The 14,309-nt window shown below is 42.5% G+C and overlaps 1 protein-coding gene across 3 annotated transcripts in view; it reads right to left on the reverse strand.

Annotated features, from left to right (window-relative positions):
* The window catches only part of MON2 (MON2 regulator of endosome-to-Golgi trafficking), a 99,329-nt gene that overhangs the window by 79,173 nt on the left and 5,847 nt on the right, over nucleotides 1-14,309 (reverse strand). For all 3 annotated transcript variants that reach the window (XR_014784411.1, XM_084810604.1, XM_084810603.1), the window contains exon 2: nucleotides 1,083-1,146. Coding sequence is in view for 2 of the 3 variants with exons in the window: in XM_084810604.1 (XP_084666730.1) it covers nucleotides 1,083-1,146 (64 nt within the window). In the remaining variant the exon portion in view is untranslated. The remainder of the gene's footprint in view (nucleotides 1-1,082; nucleotides 1,147-14,309) is intronic.

Consider the following 14,309-nt stretch of genomic DNA (forward strand, 5'->3'; position numbering starts at 1 on the left):
TAAACAATAATCTGAAGTTAGGGGATTTACAGTAACTTATTGACATGTTTCAAATGTAATGCCAATTCATGGGTTGTTTAACCCATGAAGTGGCGGGGCTGTACTGGAGCGAGCAAGTGTGCTGCCTCCCATGTGCTCACCACTTCCGCTTTACATCTGTTTTCATGAACAACCCAGGAATGCCCTATTCTTGGGTTGTTTGATGCACTGTGTGAACTCAGAACTCTGGGTTGTTGAGGCACAAACAACCTAGAATTTCAACCCAACAACAAATCATGGGTTAAAACTCTGCCCTGTTTGTCCTTCAACAACCCAGAATTTTCAGGTTTGGATGTCACATCAAATAACCGAGGAAATGGTCATTCCTGGGCTGTTTATAAAAGCTGATGCAAAGCGGAAGTGGAAAGTGGGCATGCTTGCTCGCTGCCATGCAGCCCCAATTAACTATGGGTTGTTTAATCCATAGTTGAATGTTATGTGTGAATCAGGTCATTGAGCATTGACCTTCATTCTGGATAGAGACAGGATAGATATAATCAAGGTTGCAAACCCGAATCTTCCCCAATTCTATCCTTCCACTCTCTCTTTTTCCAAGATCTGTACCACAAAACTTTCATTCTACGCTCACTCATCCCTTCCCAAATTAAACTAAGAAATATTCTCTAATTAACAGCTGGAACTTTGAGCTTTGTTTAGTGAGACAGTATAAAAGGACATCTTAACTGGAAGCTCATTGGAAAACTGGGTATCCTGAAGACAAGAAGCGGCTGTTCGATGTGTGAATTTCCCCTGACCACCTAGATGTTAGGGAGGACTTAGAAAGGATACCCCAAACTATATACATTTAGCCTTTTTCCAGGTAGGAGAAGAATACACTTCCACCTCCTTTGACTAGAAATCAGACTACTGCACTATGTGTCAACTTCAATTAAGGAGAAAGGTTGAAAAACACAGTTTATTATTATTTCTATGTTCTAAAAGTAATAAACATATCCAATATCTGGTCACATATAAAAGGAATGAAATAGTCTTAAAATAATAAAAATAAGATTTCTGATTTTTTCTTTTTTTCAAATAATTACCTGCCAAGACGTTGGTGTTTCTCGCAGCTATCGTTTTTACTTTTATTATTCCTGACTCAGCAGCCTGTAAAAGAGAGACAATACTGAGGTTAAGAAGCCACTTCTCAAGTTGTACAGTATGAAAGCAATTCTTTGTTTAAATGAAGTGATATTAAACTCAAAGGTTGTTAAATGTTTACAACTTTAAAGCTGTAAAAACCTTATTCTGTCCACTGATGCAGAAATTGCTTCCAATAAAAGTGTACTCCACTGGCCTAGGGTTTAGATCATAGCCATAAGCTAAAAGGTGCATCTGTGCACACAAATTAGTTTCTCACTAATCAGGTAACCACAAATTTCATCAATTTCTAGGGTGGTTGTTGTTTTTTTTAACAGTTTTGAGATGTTGGCATAAAAGTTCTTTAAAAGATGCCCCAGAGACACATATCGGGTCGGCCCAAAATAAAATCTCCCTCATCCATGATTTGATTGTGGATGAGGGGGCTGACCTGGCATGTATTACTGAGACATGGGTGGGGGAACTGGGAGGGGTCACTCTCTCCCAGCTGTGCCCTCCTGGGTACTCGGTGCAGCACCAACACCGACTTGAGGGTCGGGGAGGGGGGGTTGCCGTGGTCTATAGGAATTCAATCTCCCTCTCCAGGCTTCCTGCTCATTCGAGTGCAGATCTTGAATGTTTGCACCTTGTGTTGGGTACCCGGGACAGATTAGGGATTCTGTTGCTGTACCGCCCACCCTGCTGCCCATTAGACTCCCTGCCTGAGCTGACGGAGGTGGTCTTGGACTTGGTGTTGAGGACCCCCAGGATGATGGTCCTGGGGGATCTCAACTTCCATGCCGAGGCCGCTGTATCCGGGGCGGCTCAGGACTTCATGGCCGCCATGACAACCATGGGGCTGTCCCAACATGTCGTCGGCCCAACACATATAAAAGGACACACGCTTGATCTGGTTTTCTCGACTGGGCAGGAGGATGGTGATCTGAAAGTGGAGGAATTAACATCTGTCCCTTTGTCATGGTCAGATCACTTCCTGCTGAGGTTTAGACTCCTGGCGGCCTTTCCCCTCTGCAAGGGTGGGGGACCTATTAAAATGGTCCACCCCCGGAGATTAATGGATTCCGATGGATTCCAGAGGGCTCTGGGGGATTTTCCTGCTGGTATGGCTGGTGCTCCTGTCGAAGCCCAGGTCGCTCTGTGGAACGCAGAGATGACTCGGGCGGTTGACACGATCGCGCCCAAGCGCCCTCTCCCTCTGAGCAGAGCCCGGCCAGCTCCTTGGTATACACCTGAGCTGAGGGCAATGAAGCAAGAGGGGAGACGGCTAGAACGCAGGTGGAGGAAAACTCGTACTGAGTCTGACCGAACACAGGTAAGAGCCCACTATCGAGCCTACTCTGTGGCGGTGAGGGTGGCAAAGAGGCAGTTCTTTTCCACCAGCATTGCATCTTCTCAGTGTCATCCAGCAAAGCATTTCCGAGTGGTTCGCGGCCTGTTACATTCTGGGCCAGGGAGAGAGACGGTGGAACCCTCAGTAGCACGCTGTGACAAGTCTGCACGGCACTTTGAGGATAAAGTCGCTCAGATTCGTCATGAATTGGACACCACCATTAATGCAGTTCCATTGGTAGAGACATTCAGAGCACCGTCTGGTCCAGTTTTATTGGATGAGTTTCAGTTACTGAGGCCTGAGGATGCGGACAAGGTGCTTGGCCAAGTCCGATCGGCCACTTGTGTGCTTGACCCTTGCCCTTCATGGCTTATTAAATCAAACAAAGAGGGGTTGTCCGGCTGGGTCCAGGAGGTTGTAAATTCCTCCTTGAGAGAGGGAGTGGTGCCTGCTGCTTTAAAAGAGGCAGTAATTAGATCACTACTGAAAAAGCCTAACCTGGACCCAGAGGATGTTAACAATTATAGGCCAGTGGCCAACATCCCCTTCCTGGGCAAGGTGCTTGAGCGGTTGGTTGTAGGACAGCTCCAGGCACTCTTGAATGAAACGGATTATCTAGATCCATTTCAATCGGGCTTCAGGCCTGGTTTTTGGAACGGAAACTGCCTTGGTCGCCCTGTGGGATGACCTCTGCCGGGAGAGGGACAGGGGGAGTGCGACCCTGTTGATTCTCCTGGACCTCTCAGCGGCTTTCGATACCATTGACCATGGTATTCTTCTGGATAATTTGTCTGGGTTAGGAGTTGGAGGCACTGCACTACAGTGGTTCCGCTCCTACTTGGATGGCCGATTCCAGAAGGTGGTGCTGGGGGATTATTGCTCTGTGCCATGGCAATTGTGCCATGGGGTTCCACAGGGCTCTATTTTATCCCCCATGCTGTTTAACATCTACATGAAACCGCTGGGGGAGGTTATCCGGAGGTGTGGGCTGAGGTGCCATCAATATGCAGATGACACCCAGCTCTACCTCTCTTTCTCATCAAAACCAGGTGAGGCAGTGGCTGTTCTGAATCAGTGCCTGGGCACGGTAATGGACTGGATGAGGGCTAATAAACTGAAACTCAATCCAGACAAGATGGAGGTACTGTTAGTGGGTGGTTCGTCTGTCCGGCTAGGTGATATTCAACCTGTTCTGGAGGGGGTTGCACTCCCCCTAAAGGATCAGGTTCGTAGTTTGGGGGTGCTCTTGGATCCAGAACTGTCACTTGAGGCACAGGTGAACTCAGTGGCACGGAGCACTTTTTATCAGCTTAGGCTGGTATACCAACTACGCCCTTATCTGGACAGAGATAGCCTAGCTACAGTTATCCATGCTCTGATAACTTCTCGTCTGGATTACTGCAATGCGTTATATGTGGGGCTGCCTTTGAAAACGGTCCAGAAACTTCAGCTGGTCCAAAATAGGGCAGCAAGATTGTTAACAGGGACTGGCCTGTGAGCTCATATTACGCCAGTACTTTTCCAGCTGCACTGGCTGCCAGTCCATTTCCGGGCCCGATTCAAAGTGCTGGTGTTAACCTTCAAAGCCCTTAACGGCTTGGGGCCAGGTTACCTGAAGGATCGCCTCCTCCCATATGTGCCTGCCCAGACCTTATGATCATCATCAGTGGCCCTTCTCCGTGAGCCCCTGCCAAAGGAAGTGAGGCGGGTGGCTACTAGGAGGGCTTTTTCTGCTGTGGCACCCCGGCTCTGGAATGAGCTCCCTAGTGAGGTTCGCCTGGCGCCTACATTGTATTCCTTTCGGCGCCAGGTGAAGACCTTTTTATTTTCCCAGGCATTTTAGCATTTTAGCTTTCTAAATTTTTATCTTTGCTGTTTTAAATCTGTATTTCAAACTCTTGCACTGCTGCTAGGTTTTATTGTGGTTGTATTGTTATATTGTGGTTTTAATGTTCTATATATTTTAAATTGTTTTATTGTGTGTTGTTTGGTTTTAATTTTTGTGAACCGCCCAGAGAGTTTCGGCTATTGGGCGGTATAGAAATGAAATAAATAAATAAATAAATAAATAAACAAATCGCATATACAGATTCAGTTTAAGGTAACAACCCAAACCTTTGTTCGAAGCTCATGTTAGTTTAACACACAGGGCGAGTTCACACATCACGCTAAGCTACCCTGAAAATAAGCCATCGTGGGTAGGTGGCTCATCATTCCTGACCTATGATTGCCCACTCAGCAGCTTGTTGTGGCTTGTTCCTCCCTCAGTCCCTCTCAGTCCTCCAGGCTGCTGCCAGCACATATCCCACAGGCCTTTGTGGCAGAAATCCTTGTTTCCTTGTTCCCTGTATCAGCACCCTTTCTGCAATTGTTCTGCTGGGGTTGTTGGCTCATGGGGGACCTCCCTACCATGAATGAGATTGCCAAAGGGATTTAAGTTTCTGAGCCCTTATGAACAGGGGAATGTGTTCACAAACTATATATATATATATATATATATATATATTGAATCCAACATAGCCCTATCCCCCTCTTGTCAATGTCCTTGTCAATGTCATCCTCCACTTTGGCGCTCTCCTTGCTAGACCCTTTTTATGGCTTCTTCATGTTTTATTGAAGTAATAACACCTGCCCCTAAACACCTGCAGCCGCTAGCTGCTTTTGGCTGCCCACCCACCTTGTGCTTGTCACTTCCGTCCACTGTTCTCCATTGCTACTTGTTACATGTACATGAAGGTTTCAGAGCAGTGAGTGGCATCACTAAACATATGCAAATTTCAAGGCAGAACAGGGACTGAGTCGGTAAAGATATGCAAATTTCAAGGCAAATGCACTGAAGCTCGGTAACTACCCCACTTTAGCAGAGTGGTTACTGCACTAAGGTGGAGTAGTTACAGAGCTAAAGTGAATTTGCACAAATCTCCCTAAAAGTGAAATAAATAAATAAATATGAGTAAATCTCACTGAAGATGAAAAAATAACATTACATTTGTGCAATTTTCCCCCAAAGTGGAACCCCCCCCTTAAATTTGCACAAGTCTCCCTGAAGGTGAGGGGGGAAAATAGCATTTTTTGCAGGCACAACTTAGGTTGACAGTTTACATTTCTAACACACTCCAACTGCCAGCTTGAAAAACCACACATTAGATGTCAAGTGAACCTAATACACAACTTTCCTGCTAAACCAGCAGAAAACTCAATGGAGTAGCTAAAAAGATGCTAAAATATTCCTGTGTCAGCTAAAACATTAACTAAAATGTCACAATGTTCTAATTCCTGTATTCCGTCACATTCTCTCTAAAAAATATTAACTATAAAAAAGCTAGGCCTGCAAGATTTACAGCACAATCCTATGCATATCTACTCAGAAGAAAGAACACAAATAGAGCTATGCACGATCAAACCAAAGGCCTATGAGAAGCCCATAAGCAGGACATGAGAACAACATCACCCTCCTGTTTGTATTCACAGCAAGAAGCATACTGGTCCTGATACTGGACATAACACATAGCCATCATGACTAGTAGCCATGGATAGCTTATCCTCCATGCATTGGTCTAATCCCCTTTTAAAGCCACCCAATGTAGTAGCGGCCATCACTACATCTTGTGGTAGCAAATTCCACACCTTAACAACATGCCGCATGAAAAAAGGTACTTTGTTTAATCTGTCATAAATCTCCCACTATTCAACTTCATGAGTTAACCCTGGATTCTAATATTAAATAGCTCCTATTGACATAAATAGGGCTTACTCTCAGGTAAGGATAGGATTTCAGACCTATTTAAAAAACCCTTTGGTTTTGGGGTGTGTTTTTCCACCCCAATGTACCTTGGGGTAATAAAATGTCCCAACACCAAAGCAATGTAGGGATGGGGGAGAATTTCTCCCCGAAACTTCGGGGGGCCGAGTGCCAACGCATTCGGTCCTCCGAAGGTTGTTCGGGGAGAAATTCTCCACCCCGCCGCCCCCTGCCCCCCCCTCCGGGATGGGACTTACCTTTCACGAATGTCCCTCAAGGCGGCGGGTCCCAGCGGCGGTTCGGCAGGTCTTTGTCAGGGGCGGCAGCCGGTCTTTCGACCGGCTGCCGCCGCTGCCATTACAAGAAAAGTAAAAAAACACAAAGAACGCCCCTGTGATAGGCTACGTAATGATTAACGTAGCCTATCACGGCTAGATTTGCAAAGTCAGCCGTCATAGGCTACGTTAATCGTCACATAGCCTATCATGGGTGACTTTAAAAAAAAAAAAGTGCGTATGGCTAATGGCGGCCCCCATAGGGAGCCGCCATTCGCGTTCCTTATTTGGTCCCTGTAGTCTACGTAAAGATTTACGTAGACTACGGCGAAAATAAGGACAACGCAAATATTCGCCGTAGTCTACGTAAATCTTTACGTAGACTACAGGGACCAAATAAGGAACGCGAATGGTGGCTCCCTATGGGGGCCGCCATTTGCGTACGCTTTTTTTTTTAAAGTCACCCGTGATAGGCTACGTGACGATTAACGTAGCCTATCACGGCTGACTTTGCAAATCTAGCCGTGATAGGCTACGTTAATCGTTACGTAGCCTATCACAGGGGCGTTTTTTTTTTCTTTTGAAGTTCACGGCCGGGGAGACGGGGCACTTCTCCCCGGCCTGAATTTCGGCCGGGCGAGGCGGGAAGCTACCCCCCGGCCTGAACTTCGGGGGGAGCAGCGAAGCACCTCCCCCCCACTGAGAAGCAAGCTGCGAGACCAGGTAAGTGATTTTCGTGCATCCCTAAAGCAATGGCTTGCTGTCAGAAGAAGTCTGCTTCCCTCTGCTGGTTTTGTCTGATATACACTATGGGACATTTTTTATCCCAATACATTAACACTGGCTGGGACAGAAAAGCATTCCAGTGGCAAAAATCAATAGATTTCTGGTGTATTTTTATCATCCCAGGTGCTTTTTGTGTATAGAAAGAAAACTGTAAATGCAAAATGGCAGAAATTTGGGGATACTGTATAACTTCTGCAACAAAAAGTGTACCTGGGGTGTCAGTTTAACCTCAAAGGTCTGCATCTAGGCTAATACATTTATTCTGTAGATTAATTATTCTCTTTTGCAAGAAAGAAAAGGATCTAGACTAGTCTGTGTATGTGGAGATGAAGAAATCTCGTATTTCCATATAAAATTATAAATTTTCAAGATATTCTATGTAGTCCAATTTTAAAATCACATTTCCTTGTATCAAAAACTGTTTCCATTTATGTGTGGCCCCATGAAAAACCTGTACAATGGACAATACTAACATAATAAATAATGTGTTCACATATCTTTCCGCTTCAAGTCATTCTGTAAATGGCTCTTACATAACACACTTTCAATTTCAAAAACATGCAGCTTTGCAAACTATCACATGCTCATACAGGGATATTAAATATATTGCCGTGATATGAATGCCAGAGAGCTGCATGTACTGTTCATTTAGTTTAATTATCTTCTTAACATCATTTGCTAGTGCAACTAAATTTTCCATTAACTCATTTGTGTTCTGCTATTGTTATAAATGATAGGCTAATTAGTGGCCTAACAAACTGCTACTACTACATTCTTCATATTGATTATTTGTTACAATCACAGCTGCCTTAAACCTAAACCTCATCTTGTCTTCCTGGCAACTGGCTTTGTTTCTGCAAACAGTGACAAATTCAATGAAAAAGAAAAAAAATCTGCCAGCCCTAGAGTTATGTGAAGTCACACATGCTATGACCCCTTCCTGGAGAGCAGAGAAAAACTACCTGTACTATCGCAAAACAGCTTATGTGGATCTGTAGTATTTGAATAAAATAGCAAATATTTCAGAAAAGGAATCAAACCTTGGTTAAATAAAGCAAGATATTTTACTACCACTTTAGTAAAGTTAACTCTTTTAATGCTTCACTGAACAGAGTAGTTAAAACATAACCAACTGAAAAAAAAATCAAAATTTTGCATCACATCTCCTATCCTACTACTGTCTATATATTCCCAACCCTAGGTATTATCTACAAGTGTTCTGCTTTATTATACAATACTGCAGTAACCGATGATAAACTTGGATATACATTCATATGAGTTATCTGTGAATGAAGGAAGACAATAAGATTATAAAATATTTGCATGGAAGCACCCAAAGTTCGATTTCAGTGGCAGCTTATCTCTTCTAACATGGAAATTGTAGGACCACCAACTTCAAAGCAAGGTCTGGCTTGTTACATTTCCTACTATGGTCCATGGGGTCACAACACGACTTAACGACTGAACAACAAAAAAATGTAAGGTGTTATTCTCATTACATGTCAAGCAGCCCACATCCAATCATACCTTACAGAGTTTTTTCATGGCTAAAATGGGCTCTGAGCTCCTTTGAGTATGGATACAAATATATTAACCATATAAATAAACTTAGACTCTACTGAGTCTTGCCGTTTGCCAAGATTGATATTTACCAGAAACAATGAGTGTTTCTTCACCACTGGACATCATAAGAATATTAAGTCTCCTTCCATTTGCAGAAGGGACTGAGATGAGATCCAGAGGAGGCTCCCACTGGAGAAAGGGGGAGATGCAATTTTCACTGATTCCCCTTTCCCCCGGCAGCTCCCCTGCCCCAAGTCACCTGTCACTCTGTTTCAGAGGGTCCCTTCTGGAGCAGCTTTTTGGGGTGCAGGCACAAGTGGCTGCAGAGGACAAGGTATCAATGGAAACTGCCTCCTCCCCTTTCTGAGGCTGGAATGCCCCGTGAGTGGAGTTTGCCTCATACATAGCATGAATCTCAGACAGAATAAAGAAGTAGCACAGCTTCATGGGTCTAACCCATGAATATTTCCAGATTTTTTTCATGATTGACTCATGCTGACAAGGGTTTGTAGCCCATTCACAGACCAGATTCACACGTAAAGACAACCTAGAGTATGGGCTGAGTGTGGATTCTCATTGAATCGTGGATTGTCACTACATGCGAACTCTGCACTGATGTTTAACTATGGGTTATTAACCATAAATAACCCAGGAAGTGAACCCACGGTTTGTTGTTGGGTTGTAAACTCTGGGTTGCTTGTGGTTAACAACCCATAGTTAAACCATAGTGCAGGGTTAACATGTAACGACAACCCACAATTCAACGACTTACCATATTCAACCCATACTCTGGGTTGTCATTACATGCGAACCAGGTAATATTGTTCACTGCCTGTGAACAATATTCACTGCCAACAACTACTACATACATTTAACTCAAACTTGTTGATCACAAAATTAGAGGTAATCCAAACTGAATAAACTTTTGACTGAATTTGTATTGCTGCATGTTCTAAACTGTTATTTAGATATATTACTGTTCTCCCGTTTTATTGGTTTATCAGTTGAATTTGTATGATTTTACTGCATTTTATTGGTTTTGTACCCCACTTCATGATTATTCTACAATAAAAAGTGAGTGATAAATTTCATAAATAATAAATTGCTCGTATATTAGAAATCAGTGTGGACATCAATACCAGCAAACAATGGAATATTCAACTACAGCCATGTTGCTTCAATTCTGCAAAAAGTGTTAATGCTGCCATAAATCATGGGCCATGTGATTAACTTTCAGAGCTCAATTTCACAAGGGCTTGATCTACAAGTTCTTGCATATTTTCTAAGAAGGAATTTCTTAATTCTTTAGTGCAGATCTTAACTTGCTCCTCCATTCATGCAAGGCAGGGGCAATTTCTGTAGCTCCCTGCCCCAGATACCATATCCTGCTATTCCCAGGGGTCCAACAATCCCAGGAAGTTTTTCAAGTTGTGGGGGGCTTCAGAGGGAAGGGGAACTCTATTCCATTTATGGAAGGAAACTTAAGATCCAAGCCATCATCTTTACAGTATGGTAAAAGCCTGTGAATTAATGAGTTCTCTTTTTAAACTAAGCAAGATATAATATTTGGTCTATGTAACTTTCAAATATTTTGAGCCTAAGCTACTATGAGCCTGATAAGTTCTACTAATAGCATGTTGCATTCTGATGGCTTTTGCTTCCCTATGTTATTAAGTTCATCCAGAACAGAACAAGAGGACAACAAATAGAATTATATACCTTTAGGGATGTTTGAGTTTAAACAGCATTTTTGACTACTGTTGCTACACTTATATCATCATCATCACCACATATTGCTTGTACCTAAGCATACATCAAACAAGTTCTGAAACCCTGAGTAATACATACCAGTTACATGCAAGTATGTAAGAGGCAGCTGTTCTAAGGATAGGAGACTGACAGTGCAATCCTATGCATGTCCACTGGGAACTAAGTTCCATGAATTTCAATGGAATTTACTCAACGGTAGGTGTGTATAGGACAGCACCCTAAGATAGACAAGACAATCCCAAATGGATACCAATAAAATCACCTTTCCAAACAGTGGCATTTTCATGCATAACATGAACACAATCAATTAATAATTATTTGGAAATCCACCTCCCACCCCCTAAAAATAGTTGTTTTCATTTTTGTGTAAGAATATTTCAGGATTTTCAGTACACCTTGAATGTCCAAACCTTTTCTGTAAAAGCATCATCAAGCTGAGGATAATAAAAAAATACACATGCATGTGCAAAGGGCAGGGGAAGAGGTACAGTTAACCTTGAAGAATTAAAGAAGAAAATATATTTAAAGCTTTTCTAGAGTGTACCTCTACCAATGAGTAAGGTTAATATATTTTAATGATTCCTACAGTGTTGAAAAATCCCAAGTTCTTTTTAGTATTCCTATTAACTTGCTTAATATTTTGTCTGTGCTCCTAGATAGCAGACACCTCACCTCAGCAGTAACCTGACCCTTCTGTAAAACTGCAATCCTAGTTCAGGATCTTAATGCTGTTGACTCAGCTAGAAAAGCATCGCTAAACAAAATTGTCAGTTTATGCTGACATTCTATGCTGGTATATTTGCGTGTGTGTGTCTTGGGGTGGCAAGAAAACTAATTCATTTGCTAATGTCAGGCATATCAACTTATTGCAATGGCAAACTTGCCAAGTACATGCTTACCTACATACTTTTAACAGCTTTAAAAGAGTGAGACTTTTTTTTTTTTAGTAGCTTCTCATAGGAAAAGGCTTCTAATGACATCCTTGATATCAACTGTTATTATGGTGGCAAAAAATAAGGCACACAAAGCACATGTTATACCTATACATAAAAGAGTAATAATAGTTTTATTCAGCATACAGACACAAAGCCAGCTTTTACCAATACATGTATTAATGGTGGGTGGCATAAGACTTGATTGGCAGTGGATGTATAGGCGATCTCCTGAATATATGCTTGAACTTTTATATATTCCCCTCTAGTCCTAAACTTTTATGGGATTGCTTTAAAATAGATTGGCACTGTAACTTATAAGGTACAATAACTGATATTTAAAGAAACGCAATGTGCTTTGTTTTCCACTTATAGTTCATCCTATTTCTATGGTGCCTAAAACCATCTTAAGATTCTGACAACCAATTTAGTATTTTGAACATCTATTAATTAGTTTAACTATCATTTGAGGGCCATAATCCCAGTAGAAATATTGTGTATTTATGTATTAGTAGTGTCAGGCATCCTGGTCACTTCAGATGTTTGGAATACTCAGTTGTTAAAGAACTGTTACATTTCACAGTCAGCATGACAGACAGACAGACAGACAGACAGACAGACAGAAGACAGGAAGTCAACATGAAGACTTTACACAAAAGGCCTGAATGAAGTTTTGTTAGATCTACTTTACAACAACAAAAAGTAGGATGAGGCTTTTTGAAATTGCACCTCTGTGTGGTTGCTGTTCCATGTAGTACATTGCTCATATACTGCAACTACCCATGTGACTGGCTCCTATCTCACATAAACTGACTAAATACCACCGCAAATACTACCAGTTAATAGTCAAAGCCAAAATTTCTGAACCAGCAACAGTTTTTAAAGGGCTTCAGTAAAACCCTCAATGTTTCAGCTAACAAAGCTATCTGGAGAGAACTCACCAGTGAGTTAAAATAATTAGTTAACGTTCCTTGTGCAATGAGTACCATGCAGTTCAATCCTAATTAGGAAACCAGACGTGTACTACAGGCTAACAAAGAACAAAGACTACTCTGTACTCCACTCCCAATGGTTTATTTTTGCAATATTTACGTTCCTTTAAATATCCTAGATAACAGTTAAAAAACAGAATAGGAGGGTCTAACTTTTGCATTTTTAAAAACACATATTTACCAAACAGTACTATTTTCTGATATCCCTGATATTCCACAGTATCATGACTTGATATCTAGATCTGTAATGTTTCATTTACATTAGAAAACATTTACTAGAACAGCCATTCCCACTTTGATTTTTAAACTTTGGAGACTGACAACTGAAATTTGTCTTATGGAGTGTCCAATCCTCCACTTGATCAGGCAATCGTTTCCTTCTACTCACCTCCTCCAGCTGTTTCCAAGGCATTGGCCACAACACCCACTGCCACCAGCCTGGCAAACCCACAAAGCTGACACATGATCAAGTATTGAGTTCCAGCTTAATGCTGGAGAATTCTTGTGGATGGCTTTGAGTTCAAGTCTCCATTCCAATGTATTGCACGTGCACACACAAACAACACAAGAAGCCCCCCAAAACCCTTTCACTGATGTTAACTTTAATTAGTATTATTAGTTTATGTTTTATATGTTAAAACTGTGCATTTTAAATCAACCAATTAACACAGTATCAGGGTCTGTGTCTACGCTGGGACCAAAGACATGATCCTCTTCCTGCCCAACTCCTCAAATAAGCAGTGAGGAGTAGGGATGGATGAGAAATTTGCTCAATCTTTGCGGAATTATCTGATCCACAACTCCCGGAACCAACCGTGGAAACAGAAACAATTTGTGATCAGAAATCCACACATTAATGGGTGTCCAATGTGTTCTGCGAAAGAAAAAAAAATTGTTTGGCAATATGCACACATTTTTCAAATGTGCAAAACACACTGCATATGTTTCTAAAATGGGCACAAACACACTTTGGTCAATGGGGAAATGTCTCTATTAATGCATCCATTTTAAAAAAAGCACACAGACATACATATTTCTTCTGTTAAAAAGCCAAAACATGGACAGAACTGGCACGAAATAAACTTGGAGGTGGGAAAAGGAGGAAATCTGCAGAAACAGATGTGACAGCTCTGCCTTCTGCTAGTGAGAAGGAGGAGAAAACTCCAAGGAATGCCAGAAATTAGACAGTGCGACCCTGTACATGTTTACTCATAAGTAAGTCCCATTAGGTTTACTGGGGCTTACTCCCAAGTAAGTGTGCATAGTACTGTAGCCTTAGGGCGCAATCTTATCTAGATAGATGGCCGCCTCCAAAGCAAGGCAGGACAAGCACGGGGGGGATCATTCCCTCTGCACCTCTGCTGCCCTACTATTTCTGCTAGACAGCTGATTTTGGCTGTCTTGCCATGGGGGGGCCGAGCGGGAGAGGAGGCTGCTGTACGACACATGAGATATGTCGTACATGCAGATCTGCTCTCCCCACTCCACAATGCCCCCAGCCCCGCCCCTTTTCAGCCACTCCGTGCTCCTCTTCTGAGCATGGAGCTTCTCTGTGCTGCCTGTGAGGCAGCGCGGACATGGGGGAGGTCAGTTTTCCGGGAACCAACCTTGGAGTGTGGCCGTCTATCATATCCTGTGGCTGTCTAGCCGCTGCCTAGCGGCCATAGGATTGCTCCCTTAGTAATTCATTCTCTCCCATGTTGCAGTCTAGAATCCAGGCTCAACAGGAGATTCAGTGTGAGGAGATTCAGAGAGGCACACATCTTTCATATTGACAAG

Source organism: Heloderma suspectum, chromosome 7 (genome assembly GCF_057233095.1).
Source record: "Heloderma suspectum isolate Gila_16-S chromosome 7, 16-S_ref, whole genome shotgun sequence".
NCBI classification, from domain to species: Eukaryota; Metazoa; Chordata; class Lepidosauria; order Squamata; family Helodermatidae; genus Heloderma; species Heloderma suspectum.